The 12963-nt window shown below is 47.5% G+C and overlaps 1 protein-coding gene across 1 annotated transcript in view; it reads left to right on the top strand.

Annotated features, from left to right (window-relative positions):
* Positions 1 to 11567, top strand: part of TTC4 (tetratricopeptide repeat domain 4) — a 29566-nt gene extending 17999 nt beyond the window's left edge. Inside the window, exons 8-10 of the mRNA XM_033226240.1 lie at positions 1062 to 1143; positions 5580 to 5662; positions 10680 to 11567. Of these exons, the coding sequence (XP_033082131.1) occupies positions 1062 to 1143; positions 5580 to 5662; positions 10680 to 10782 (268 nt within the window). The 3' untranslated portion in view covers positions 10783 to 11567. The remainder of the gene's footprint in view (positions 1 to 1061; positions 1144 to 5579; positions 5663 to 10679) is intronic.
* Positions 11568 to 12963: the final 1396 nt, after the last annotated feature.

Raw genomic sequence — 12963 nt, 5'->3', positions numbered from 1 at the left:
TTATGGTTCATCACAGCCTCCATCTCCCAGGCTTAGGTGATCCTCCTGCCTCAGCCTCTCAAGTAGCTGGAACCACAGGTGAACACCACCACATCTGGGTAATTTGTTAATTCTTTGGTAGACACAGAGTCTCTCTATGTTGCCCAGGTTTGTCTTGAACTCCTGGGCTCAAATGATCCTCCCACCTCGGCCTCCCAAAGTACTGGCATTACAGGCGTGAGCCACTGCACCCGACCAGAAATGTTTTTAACCCTGAATCTGTTTAAAGAAAATTATGTCAGCTGGGCACGGTGGCTCACACCTGTAATTCCAGCACTTTGGGAGGCCAAGACAGGAGGATCACTTGAGGCCAGGAGTTCAAGACCAGCCTGGCCAACATGGCAAAATCCCATGCCTACTAAAAATATAAAAAATTAGCCGGGCATGGTGGCACATGCCTGTAGTCCCAGCTCCCTGGGAGGCTGGGGCATGAGAATTGCTTGAACCTGGGAGGTGGAGGTTGCAGTGAGCAGAGATCGTGCCATTGCACTCCAGCCTGGGTGACACAGCAAGACTTTGTCTCAAAAAAAAAAGAAAAGAAAATCCTGTCACTCAGGTGCAGGGCTCCCACCTGTAATCCCAATACTTTGGGAGGCTGAGGCAGGAGGATCATTGGAGCCCAGGAGTTTGAGACCAGCCTGGGCAATATAGGGAGACCCCCGTCTCCACAAGAAAAAGAAAAAAATTAGCCAGGTATAGTGGCATGTACCTGTAGTCCCAGCTATGCAGGCGGCTAAGTTAGAGGAATTGCTTGAGCCTGGAAGTCGAGGCTACAGTGAGCTATTATGCCACTGTACTCTAGCCAGGGTGACAGAGTGAGACCCTGTCTCAAAAGAAAAAAAAAATATGTCATAATAGGACAAGTGATACATATGCACATTTTGGGTATTGCTGTCAAATGGGTTAAGTCTGCATTTCATGTTTTATACATGCTAGATAACTCTGAATTAGTGTCTGGGGACTGATGTGGGAAAATTGGTCATGAGTTATTGATACCCAGAAAGTACACGTTTTATCCTTAGGTTTATTGATCATCTAATGGTGATGTTTGGTGAAACACCCTCTTGGGACCTAGAGCAAAAATATTGCCCTGATAATTTGGAGGTAAGAGAAGTTTTATTTCGTTCCTCTATGGAATTAATTTTTTTTTTTTTTTTTTTTGCGGTGGGGGGAAGGCTGGTAGAGGGAGGAGAAACTGACTGCTTTATTTGTTTTGAAAATTATAGTAAAATATACATGACATAATATTTACCATTTTAACCATTTTTAGGTATATAGTTCAGTGGCATTAAGGACATTCACATTGTTGTGCAACTATCACCACCAGCCATCTCCAAAACTTTTTTATCATCCCAAATTGAAATTCTAAGTACTTCATATAAGTGGAATCATACCGTATTTGTCCTTTTATGTCTGGCTTATTTCACTTAACATCGTGTCTTCAAGTTTCATACATATTGTAGCATGTGTCAGAATTTCCTTTTTTTTTTTATTTTTGAGACAGAGTCTCACTCTTTCACCCAGGCTGGAGTGCAGTGGTCTGATCTTGGCTCACTGCAGCCTCTGCCTCCCAGGTTCAAGCAATTCTCCTGCCTCAGCCTCCTGAGTAGCAGGGATTACAGGCACGTGCCACCACACCCAGCTAAGTTTTGTATTTCTAGTAGAGATGGGGTTTCACCACATTGGCCAGGCTGGTCTCGAACTCCTGACCTCAAGTGGTCCGCTCATCTCGACCTTTCAAAGTGCTGGGATTACAGGTGTGAGCCACCACGCCCACCCAAAACTGTCTTCCTTTTTATTTGTTTTTTATTTTTTGAGACAGAATCTTGCTCTGTCACCTAGGTTGGAGTGCAGTGGTGCAATCTCAGATATTGTAGCGTTGCCTCTAGGGTTCAAGTGATTTTCATGCCTCAGGCTCCAGGTAGCTGGGATTACAGGCATGCGCCACCATACCTGGCTAATTTTGTTTGTATTTTTAGTAGAGATGGGGTTTTGCTATGTTGGCCAGGCTGATCTTGAACTCCTGGCCTCAAGTGATCCACCCTCCTTGGCTTCCTAAAGTGCTGGGATTACAGGCGTGAACCACCATGCCCAGCCAGAATTTCTTTCCTTTTTAAGGCTGAATAACATTCCATTGTTGGGATTTTTTAAATAAAAAATCATAATTTCCAGCATAAAGAATTTTCTTTTTCTAACATTTGTGAGTAGGATGCCAACTGATGTCCCATCACCCCTGAATACTTTAGTGTCATTTCCTACACAAAAGGACATTTTTCTTTATAATACCCATATAGCTATCAAAGCAGGAAATTTACTTTAATTTACTGCTACCATCTAACCCTCCATTTGGGTTTCACAAATTCTTTATAGCAAAAGGGTTTTGTTCAGAATCACTACTGTATTTAGTCATCATGTAGCTTTAGTCTCCTTTGGCATGGAAGAGCTCCTCAGTCTTTCCTCCACTTTTTTTTTACTTAAAAAGTTTGTATTCATATTTTTGTGATCATGTGACTCAACTGCAGTACACTTTCTTGATCTTAACACCTTTGAAGATTACAGACCACTTATTTTGTGGAATGTCTGTCAGTATGGGTTTGTCTCATGTTTCCTTCTGACTAGATTTGGATTATACATATTTGTTTGTTTGTTTTGAGACAGAGTTTTACTCTTGTTGCCCAGGCTGAAGTGCAATGGTGCGATCTCGGCTCACCGCAGCCTCCGCCTCCGAGGTCCAAGCGATTCTCCTGCCTCAGCCTCCTGAGTAGCTGGCATTACAGGCATTCGCCACCATGCCCAGCTAATGTTTTGTATTTTTAATAGAGACGGGGTTTTGCCATATTGGCCAGGCTGGTCTCAAACTCCTGACCTCAAATGATCTGCCCGATTTGGCCCCCACAAAGTGCTAGGATTACAGGCATGAGCCACCGCCCCTGGCCTGGATTATGCATATTTGGCTGGAATATTACAGAAGTGATGCTGTATTCTCATTGCACCTATCAGGTGGTATGTGATCTCTCTTTGTCCCATTACTCATGATGTTCTCTCTGATCACCTGATTGAGGTGGGTGATCTGCCAGCCTTTTCCACTGTACAGTTACTTTTTCTTTATGATTAATAAGTGTTTTATAGGGAGATGCTTTGAAATGGTATAAATATCTCATTGCTTGTCAGACATTCTACATATTTATTTATATTGGTGGATTTATAGTTTCCTGTTTGATTTAATGAATTTTAATCTGTTACTATGATTGTTTCTTTTATGCTCAGAATATCCCAGATTTGGCCAGTGGGAATCTCTTCAAATTTGTTTCTGTGTCCTTTTGACTCTTGTCTATTTTTTAAGTGGTTGGTACACAGGATGTTCTAGGTTCAAATTGTGCTTTCCTTGCCCCAGCTCTGGAATCAGCTATTTTTTCTCGAGGAGCCCTGGTTCTTTCTAGTGAAGAATGGTATTTAGAAGCCGAGAACTCTGTGCAATAAGTGTATTGATTAATACAGTGGGGGTAGACAGGCAAGCTTACTGCCTCAATGCCTTCTCAGTGCCTCAGCTGAGGTGTGTGTGTGTGTGTGTGTGTGTGTGTAAAACCGTGATGTCTCATTGGTATCTCCAACTCTAATCCAACATCCACAGGATTTTTTCTCCCTTTCTATATATGTAACAATGACTTTCTTCTTCTTTTTTCTTTTTCTTTTTTTAAAAATCTTCTGTTACTAGTAGAGATGGGGTTTCACCATGTTGTCCAGGTTGGTCTTGAACTCCTGACCTCAAGTGATCCGCTCATCTCGGCCTTTCAAAGTGCTGGGATTACAGGTGTGAGCCACCACACCATAGCCTGGCTCTGTTGCCCAGGCTGGAGTGTGGTGGTGAGATCTTGGCTCACTGCAGCCTCAACCTCCTGAGCTCAAACGATCCTCCCACCTCAGCCTCCCAAGTAGCTGGGACCATAGGCATTTGCCACCGTGCCCAACTAATTTTTGTATTTTTAGTAGAGACGGGGTTTCACCATGTTGCCCAGGCTGATCTTGAACTCCTGGACTCAAGTGATCCACCTGCCTCAGCCTCCCAAAGTGTTCAGATTACAGGTATGAGTCACCATGCCTGGCCTGACTTTATTATTCTTTTTTTTTTTTTTTTTTTTTTTTTTTTGAGACGGAGTCTCGCTCTGTCGCCCAGGCTGGAGTGCAGTGGCCGGATCTCAGCTCACTGCAAGCTCCGCCTCCCGGGTTTACGCCATTCTCCTGCCTCAGCCTCCCGAGTAGCTGGCACTACAGGCGCCCGCCACCTCGCCTGGCTAGTTTTTGTATTTTTAGTAGAGATGGGGTATTATTCTTAATATAGTTATTTGTTTGATCAGTTCCCCTCCTGTCATCACCGCTGGCCCCTCTCCTATGTAGAGCCTTCCTCACCCTACTTGGACTCTCGACTCCACATGTTAGGCTACTGCCCCCGTGTGGGTGCCTTCCTCACCCTGCATAGACTCTGACATCCTGTACTGCTCAACGACCCTACATGGACACCCTCCTCATCCTGCTTGGGCTCTGACCCCCCACAGCAGGCCACCCCCTGCCATGAGTGGTCACCCTTCTTACCCTAGTTGGGCCTGTATACTCCATATTAGTTGTCCCCATGCATGGATACCTTTTCTTTTTTTTTTTTTTTTTTTTTTTTGAGACGGAGTCTTGCTCTGTCACCCGGGCTGGAGTGCAGTGGCCGGATCTCAGCTCACTACAAGCTCCGCCTCCCGGGTTCACGCCATTCTCCTGCCTCAGCCTCCGGAGTAGCTGGGACTACAGTCGCCCGCCACCTCGCCGGCTAGTTTTTGTATTTTTAGTAGAGACGGGGTTTCACCGTGTTAGCCAGGATGGTCTCGATCTCCTGACCTCGTGATCCACCCGTCTCGGCCTCCCAAAGTGCTGGGATTACAGGCTTGAGCCACCGCGCCCGGCCATGGATACCCTTTTCACCCCACATGGCCTCTGACACCGCACCTTGGACAGCCATCTTAGAAGGGAGCACTTCTTCCCCTGCTCAGGCCTGCTGGTCCACAGCATGGATGCCCTTCTCCACTGGTCTTGCTCTGACACCCTCTGCAGCTTCCTGTGCAGACGTCTTCCTCACCCTGCTTGGGCTTTGACACGCTGCCCAGACATCCTTCTCACCTTACTCAGGCTCTTTTCTGCTCTGAGCCACCATAGCTTTCTCCTCCACATACCTGATGGTTTTAGTCTGAATTGTTAGGGAAAGGAGGGCTACATAGGCCTGGCCCTGAGTCTTGACTCTTCTGTTTACTAGCTGGGTAATGTTGGCAAGTTGTTCTCCTTCTCTGAGCCTTCATTCTGTCTTTGGAAGATGGAACTGATAATAGCCTCTTACAGTGGCATGGCGGGGACTAAATGCAAAGCACCCAGCTACACAACCATATAAAGGAGGCATTCAACTGCTAACAGTTACCATCTTTTAAATTTTCCCTGGGCTTAGCCTTAACTAAGGCTGCCAAAGCGCTTTATCTCTGACTCTTGCCCTTCTCTTAATCTTGCAGGTCTACTTTGAAGATGAGGACAGGGCAGAACTATATCAGGTGCCTGCCAAGAGCACCTTGCTGCAGGTTCTACAGCACCACAGGTGAGTTACCTCATGGCACTGAGTAGACTGGGAAAGATGCTCAGTGTATTAGTCCATTTTCACACTGCTGATAAAGACATACCTGAGACTGGGCAATTTACAAAGAAAAGAGGTTTAACAGAGAACTCACAGTTCCACATGGCTGGGGAAGCCTCACAATCATGGCAGAAGGCAAGGAGGAGCCAGTCACCTCTTATGTGGATGGCGGCAGGCAAAGAGAGAGCTTGTGCAGGAAAACTCCCTATTTTTTTTGAGACAGAGTTTCGCTCTTTTTGTCCAGGCTGGAGTGCAATGGCGCGATCTCGGCTCACTGCAACCTCCACCTCCTGGGTTCAAGCAATTCTCCTGCCTCAGCCTCCTGAGTAGTTGGGATTACAGGCACCTGCCACGACACCCGGCTAATTTTTGTATTTTTAGTAGAGACAGGGTTTCACCATGTTGGCCAGGCTGGTCTCGAACTCCTGACCTCAGGTAATCCACCTGCCTCGGCCTCCTAAAGTGCTGGCATTACAGGCATGAGCCACCGCTCTCAGTCAAGAACTTCCATTTTTAAAAGCATCAGATCGGCCGGGCGCGGTGGCTCAAGCCTGTAATCCCAGCACTTTGGGAGGCCGAGACGGGCGGATCACGAGGTCAGGAGATCGAGACCATCCTGGCTAACACGGTGAAACCCCGTCTCTACTAAAAATACAAAAACTAGCCGGGCGACGTGGCGGGCGCCTGTAGTCCCAGCTACTCGGGAGGCTGAGGCAGGAGAATGGCGTAAACCTGGGAGGCGGAGCTTGCAGTGAGCTGAGATCTGGCCACTGCACTCCAGCCTGGGCGACAGAGCGAGACTCCGCCTCAAAAAAAAAAAAAAAAAAAAAAAAAGCATCAGATCTCGTGAGACTTAGTCGCTATCACAAGAACAACACAGGAAAGACATACCCCCATGATTCAGTCATCTCCCACCGGCTCCCTTCCACAACACATGGGAATCATGGGAGCTACAAGATGAGATTTGGGTGGGGATACAGAGCCAAACTGTATCACTCAGGCACCATCCCAGGAGTACAGCCAGGTTCTGATTCCGCTGCTGATTGATTGCCTCATACTCCCCTTCCTTCTGCCCTGAGCACAGAGGTGTATGAGACAGCAGCCATGGTGTCTAGCCTGGCCCATTAAACTTAGCCATTAGTCAAACATGCTCTAGTGTGATGATAGCCCACTGCACCACAGCCATAACACTCCAGACCAGGGGAGATAAATGGGGCTGGTCTGAGAATGGAAAAGCTGCCTCGCTTTTGTATATGAAGGCTGCTAGGGTGGCCTTCTTTTTTTTTTTTTTTTTTTTTTTGAGACAGCATCTCGCTCTGTATGCAGTGGCGTGATCTTGGCTCACTGCAACCTCTACCTCCCCAGGTTGAAGTGATTCTCCTGCCTTAGCTTCCTGAGTAGCTCGGTTTACAGGGGCCCGCCACCATGCCTGGCTAATTTTTGTATTTTTAATAGAGACTGGGTTTCACCATTGTCCAGGCTGGTCTCAAACTCCTGACCTCCGGTGATCCACTCACCGCCAGTCTTCCAAAGTGCTGGGATTACAGGTGTGAGCCATCACACCCGGCCAGCCTTCCTTTTCCTAATTGTACCTATACCTATATCTCCTGATGCTCTTTCTTTCTTTTGTTTGCTTTTTCTTATTTTTAATTTTTTTTTTTTTTTAATAGAGATGGGGATTTGCCATGTTGGCCAGGCTGGTCTTGAACTCCTGGGCTCAAGCAATCCACCTGCCTCAGTCTCCCAAAGTGCTGGGATTAGAGGTGTGAGCCACCACACCCAATTTAATTTTTTTTTTTTTTTTTTTGAGATAGAGCTTCACTCTCTCACCCAGGCTAGAGTGCAGTGGCATGGTCTTAGCTTACTGCAGTCTCTACTTTCTGGGTTCAGGCAGTTCTCCTGCCTCAGCCTCCCGAGTAGCTGGGACTACAGGCATGCACCACCAAGCCCAGCTAATTTTTGTATTTTTAGTAGAGATAGGGTTTCACCATATTGGCCAGGGTGGTCTCGAACTCCTGACCTCAAGGCATCTACCTGCCTCAGCCTCCCAAAGTGCTGAGATTACAGATGTGAGCCACCACACCCAGCCCCCCAAATTTTTTAAAAATTATTTTTATGATAGAGACGGGGTATCTTCTCCAGGCTGGTCTTGAACTCCTGGGCTCAAGCAGTCCTCCTGCCTCACCCTCCCAAGTAGCCGGGATATCGAGTGCATGCCACTGTCCCGGCTCCTGATACTGTCATATGAAGAGAGCACTGGCTCTTGAAGTCAGACCCATCATCATTGACTGGCTGTGTGACTCTGAGCACACGCTGCCTCTGGGACTGCCGCCTCATCTCTGGAACGGAGTCATACATGCTTACACATTTCTCAGGTATTTGAGAGCCAGTGAGAGGATAGGAGTTGAAGTGCTGTTGTGAACTGCACAGGGCAGTCCTGCTATAGGAAGGCATCTTTATCATTAGCAGTGGCAGCAAGATGGATTTGGCAGTTGTCTCAGAGAAGCTGTGAGGTGTTCCTGGGCTATAAGGGAGTGCCTTCAGCAGATTTGCAAATTGACTCTTGGACTACTTTCCTTAAGCTTTGACCAAAGCAAAGAAGAGAAAAGCAGATGCTTTTGCACTTAAGCTAAAAGAGCCCAATGTATTAGTGTAAAGAGAATGGTTGGATGTGGTAGGAAATGAGGCTAGAAAGCTAAGTTTTAGGGTCATACATCTGGACGCGGTGGCTCACACCTGTAATCCCAGCACTTTGGGAGGCCGAGGCGGGTGGATCACGAGGTCAGGAGATTGAGAACATCCTGGCTAACATGGTGAAACCCCGTCTCTACTAAAAAAAAAAAAAAATTAGCCGGGTGTGGTGGTGGGTGCCTGTAGTACAGCTACTCAGGAGGCTGAGGCAGGAGAATGGCCTGAACCCAGGAGGCGGAGCTTGCAGTGAGCTGAGATTGCACCACTGCACTCCAGCCTGGGCGACAGAGCAAGACTCTGACTCAAAAAAAAAAAAAAAAAAGAAAGCTAAGTTAGGGCCATACAGGAAGGCCTGAATGCCCTGCTAAGGAGCGTAAACTTTATCCTGATTGTGGTGTACACCAGGGTTGATTTTTTAAAATTAAAAAGATTTTAAAAGATGTACACAATAGGCTGAGTACAGTGGCTCACACCTATAATTCCAGCATTTTGGGAGGCTAAGGCATGAGGATCACCTGAGCTCAGGAGATCATCCTGAGAAACATAGTGAGATCCTGTCTCTACAAAAAAAATGTTTATGGTGTTGTGCACCTGTAGTCCTAGCTATTTGGGAGGCTGAGGCAGGAAGATTGCTTGAGCCCAGCATTTCGAGGCTGCAGTGAGCTATGATCCACACCACTGCACTCCAGCTTGGGTGAGAGTGAGACCCCATCCTCCCACCACACAAAAAAATTACAGAGTAATGTAAAGATTTGAAGTGTACTGTCCAGTGGCGAGGCCTGAAGTAGGAGGAGGTGGATTAGAAAGAGGTTTAGGAGGCAGATTGGATGGGAGCTGGTGTAGTGTTGAGTGATGTGATAGGGGTGTCCAGCTAGTCTTAATGCTTTGGCTTTGGCTTGGTAGGCAGGAAGGAAAGGTTTTTCCAGATCTGATTGATACCTTTGGTGGTGTTTTACTCTGGTCCCAAATCTCTCTTCTTCTAGTTTGTAGACACATTTTTTAGCTGCTCATTTTCTCAGTTGTTAGCAAATTACCCAGAATTCTTTAAAGGCCTGTGTTCTGCCCTACCCCAGAGGAGAAATCTAAGTAGAAAGCAGAATGAAGGCCGGGCACGGTGGCTCAAGCCTGTAATCCCAGCACTTTGGGAGGCTGAGATGGGCGGATCACGAGGTCAGGAGATCGAGACCATTCTGGCTAACACGTTGAAACCCCATCTCTACTAAAAAAAAAAAATACAAAAAACTAGCCGGGCGAGGTGTCGGGCGCCTGTAGTCCCAGCTACTTGGGAGGCTGATGCAGGAGAATGGCGTAAGCCGGGGAGGCGGAGCTTGCAGTGAGCTGAGATCCGGCCACTGCACTCCAGCCTGGGTGACAGAGCCAGACTCCATCTCAAAAAAAAAAAAAAAAAAAAGAAAGCAGAATGATGCTTGGAGGAAACCAGATTCATGCTTCTCAGAAAATGTAAATGCTGTTGGAAGTTACTACCTTTAAAATTATTGCCATAGGCAAGAGCCTACCCAGGACTGGTTTCTGGCAACTTCAGACCCTAAACTGGGTGGAGCTACAAAATAGGCCCTCTGTCTCAAAGCAGGCACACTGAGTAACGCAACGCCGCTATCCCCAGGAGGCCAAAGCCCTCCCTGCCTCTCCAGCCTGCCTCACCCCTTTTGCTTTGTGCCCTAGCCACAGCAAACGTTCTGATTACTTGCGCCTCCTGGCTTTTGCTCCCCAACCCCCATAACCACTCCTTCCCCAAATTAAAGCCAAGTTCAGACATGGCATCTTCCAAGAAGCCTTTTTTGATTCCCTTCCTCATAAAGGGAACCGTGCTTCCTTGGGATAATGCTGTGCCTCACAAATGCTTCTGCAGTTGTACCTTGCTGTCATTAATTGGTTCCTCATCTCCCTCCCCTCCAGGACTGAATTTGAGAACAAAGATGATGATGTGTGGGTGTTTGTTTTTTAATCTCTGTGTTTTCAGCATAGGGCCTGGCTTACCACTGAATGCTGAATGAATGAATGAATGAAACCATGCTTTATAGTTTTATTTCATATTTAGCCACAGACATGCATGATGCCAGAGGACTGGCCTAAAGGTTCTGGCAAGGTTGTAAGGATGAGAATGTCATGCTAATTTGCCAGATTTATGAACAACCAAATAACTGTGCTAAACTTGCATTTTCATGTTGACTCCCATCGAAAGGCTCACCTTGAATGTTGTTAGGAAGGTGCATGGATGGTTAAGATTGTAATTAAATTAACACCCTCTCTTTTGTTGTGTTCATGGCAGGTACTTTGTAAAAGCCCTGACACCAGCATTTTTGGTCTGTGTAGGATCTTCTCCTTTTTGCAAGAATTATCTCCGGGGGAGAAAGGTGTACCAGATACAATGACCGAGCCAGGGCCCCTGGATCTCCTCCCTCACCCTCCTCTGCTGGGAACCTAGCACGCCTGAATCAGCTGGACATACTGCTGGAGTCCAGTGCTTTATTTCTGTCACCCTGGGGATAGTCCTTCCTAGCATCATGGTAGGGGAGGAGCCTCTGGATTCCCCAAACTGCAGCCTCTCTGGCTGGTCTTCACTTTCCTCAGTTGATGTAAAACTGTGTGCCTTGGCCATGATGTCCCTGGACTCCATCTCTGAAGGGACCGTCTGCCGCAGTGACCACAGCAACTGACCTGAGCAGCACCCTGGTCTGTGGAGATGGACTCAGGATCCAGTGACATGATTCTGAACTTGTGTGGAGTTTGACACCTTAGAGAAGCTACCCCTCAAACTGCACATATAGACACAAACAATGCATAGAATTCCAAGGCTTTAAAGCTGAGAGACCCTGGCCTCAAGTTATTTCATGAGCACAGAGGGGGGCCATGTGGGGTTGCTGTAGATGCCTTGGGGCGGAATGAGGGCAGGAAAGCCACATCTTGCTCAGCATTTACAAAGACCATGTAAACTGAGATCCTTGGTACCCTAAAAAGATTGCCAGTTTTCTTCATCTTTGTCCTATGGAGGACTGTGACAGACTTGGACAGTGGCCTCTGAGTTCCTCTGCAGTTTTAACATTTTAGGATTTTGTCTTTTAAACTGGAAAACCTTCTAGCATGTTGGGTTGGTATAGGGTATATTTTTGTCTACAGCTGTTTGTTGCCCCGTTCCTAAGAGGAGTTTATCCATCCTCACCTGTAGCTGTGTGACTTCCTGCAGTGCCCTCACCCCGTCCCCCCGGGAGAGGGTACTTCCCTGCTTCCGATGCAGAGGGATATTCGCAGGCATGAGCTGTCCTGTGTCTGACAGAAGCCTGAAGAGTCATGTGTGGCCCATGCTCTTCCCTCTGCTGTGAGAACACATTTCCCACAGAGGAGCCGTTCCATGGAGCCGAGCTACAGCAACTGGCCTGCAGCCACTGAGTGTCACAGGAATGAGAGAGCCGTGTTTGCTGTAGTAAGCAGTGAGATTTGGGGGTTGGTTGTTATTATAGCAGAGCTAATGCATCAGTAAACTGAAACCAGCTGCTGTCCTTAAAGTGGACTAATTTGAGGCTGGGTGCGGTGGCTCATGCCTGTAATCCCAACACTTTGGGAGGTGGAGGCAGGTGGATCATCTGAGGTCAGGAGTTAGAGACCAGCCTGGCCAACATAGCAGACCCCATCTCTACTAAAATACAAAAATTAGCCAGGCGTGGTGGCAGTCTAATCCCAGCTGCTCAGGAGGCTGAGGCAGGAGAATCACTTGAACCCAGGAGGCAGAGGTTGCAGTGAGCTGAGATCGCGCCATTGCACTCCAGCCTGGGCGACAAGAGCAAAACTCTGTCTCAAAAACAAACAAACAAAAAAGGGGACTAATTTGGAGTTTTGCGTAGTGTGCCTCACTGTCTTTGAAAGGAAATTGGCTGTGGAATATTTACAAAGAACCGTGCAGCTTCCAGGTGCCGGTCCCTGTCTGTGGCTTGTGGCCAGGAAGCTGAAGTTCAGCCTCCTTCCTATGCCTGGTTTTGGCCACTTAAGTAAGGACCTGAGGACCAGTTGAGGGCCTGGTTTTGGTAACTTAAGGGCCTGAGGACCAGGAGGCTGATGGACATGAGGTCCTCTGTGCACTCTCTGCTCTTAGACCTAGGAGAGACTGAGAAAGTAATTTTAGGGATTGTTAGCACATAGGGATGGGAAAAGGAGAGAGCTTTGCCCCTGCTGAGACCTGATCCTGTATTCAAGTACTATTAGCCATATGGGAACCTGGAATCTTGACCCTGCCCTGACCCATCATGGGGGTCACATGACATTCCTTCTCTCTGAACATCTGTCAAATGGAGAGGGGACATGAGGGACTGAATGTTTGCTGTGTTCTTTCTGCAACCCTTTTTCATCCCCATCCCTGACATGGGAAACAGAGCCTGGCCCCTTATGGCCAAGACCTAGTGGGCAGTCCTTGCAGAAAAGCCAGAGGGGATGGGGCCCGGGACACCACTATGTTGTGGACACGTAAGGTCCATGGTGTGTCTACAGCTAGGGAGAAGCCTTTGTGGTTAAAAATGGGCCTACCATGAACCCTAGGTCAGTTGGGAAAGTGGATGCCAGCC

This window comes from Trachypithecus francoisi, unplaced genomic scaffold (assembly GCF_009764315.1).
Source record: "Trachypithecus francoisi isolate TF-2019V2 unplaced genomic scaffold, Tfra_2.0 Lachesis_group12, whole genome shotgun sequence".
NCBI classification, from domain to species: Eukaryota; Metazoa; Chordata; class Mammalia; order Primates; family Cercopithecidae; genus Trachypithecus; species Trachypithecus francoisi.
Note: the sequence above shows the minus strand (reverse complement) of the source record. Positions and strands in the feature narration are given on the sequence as shown.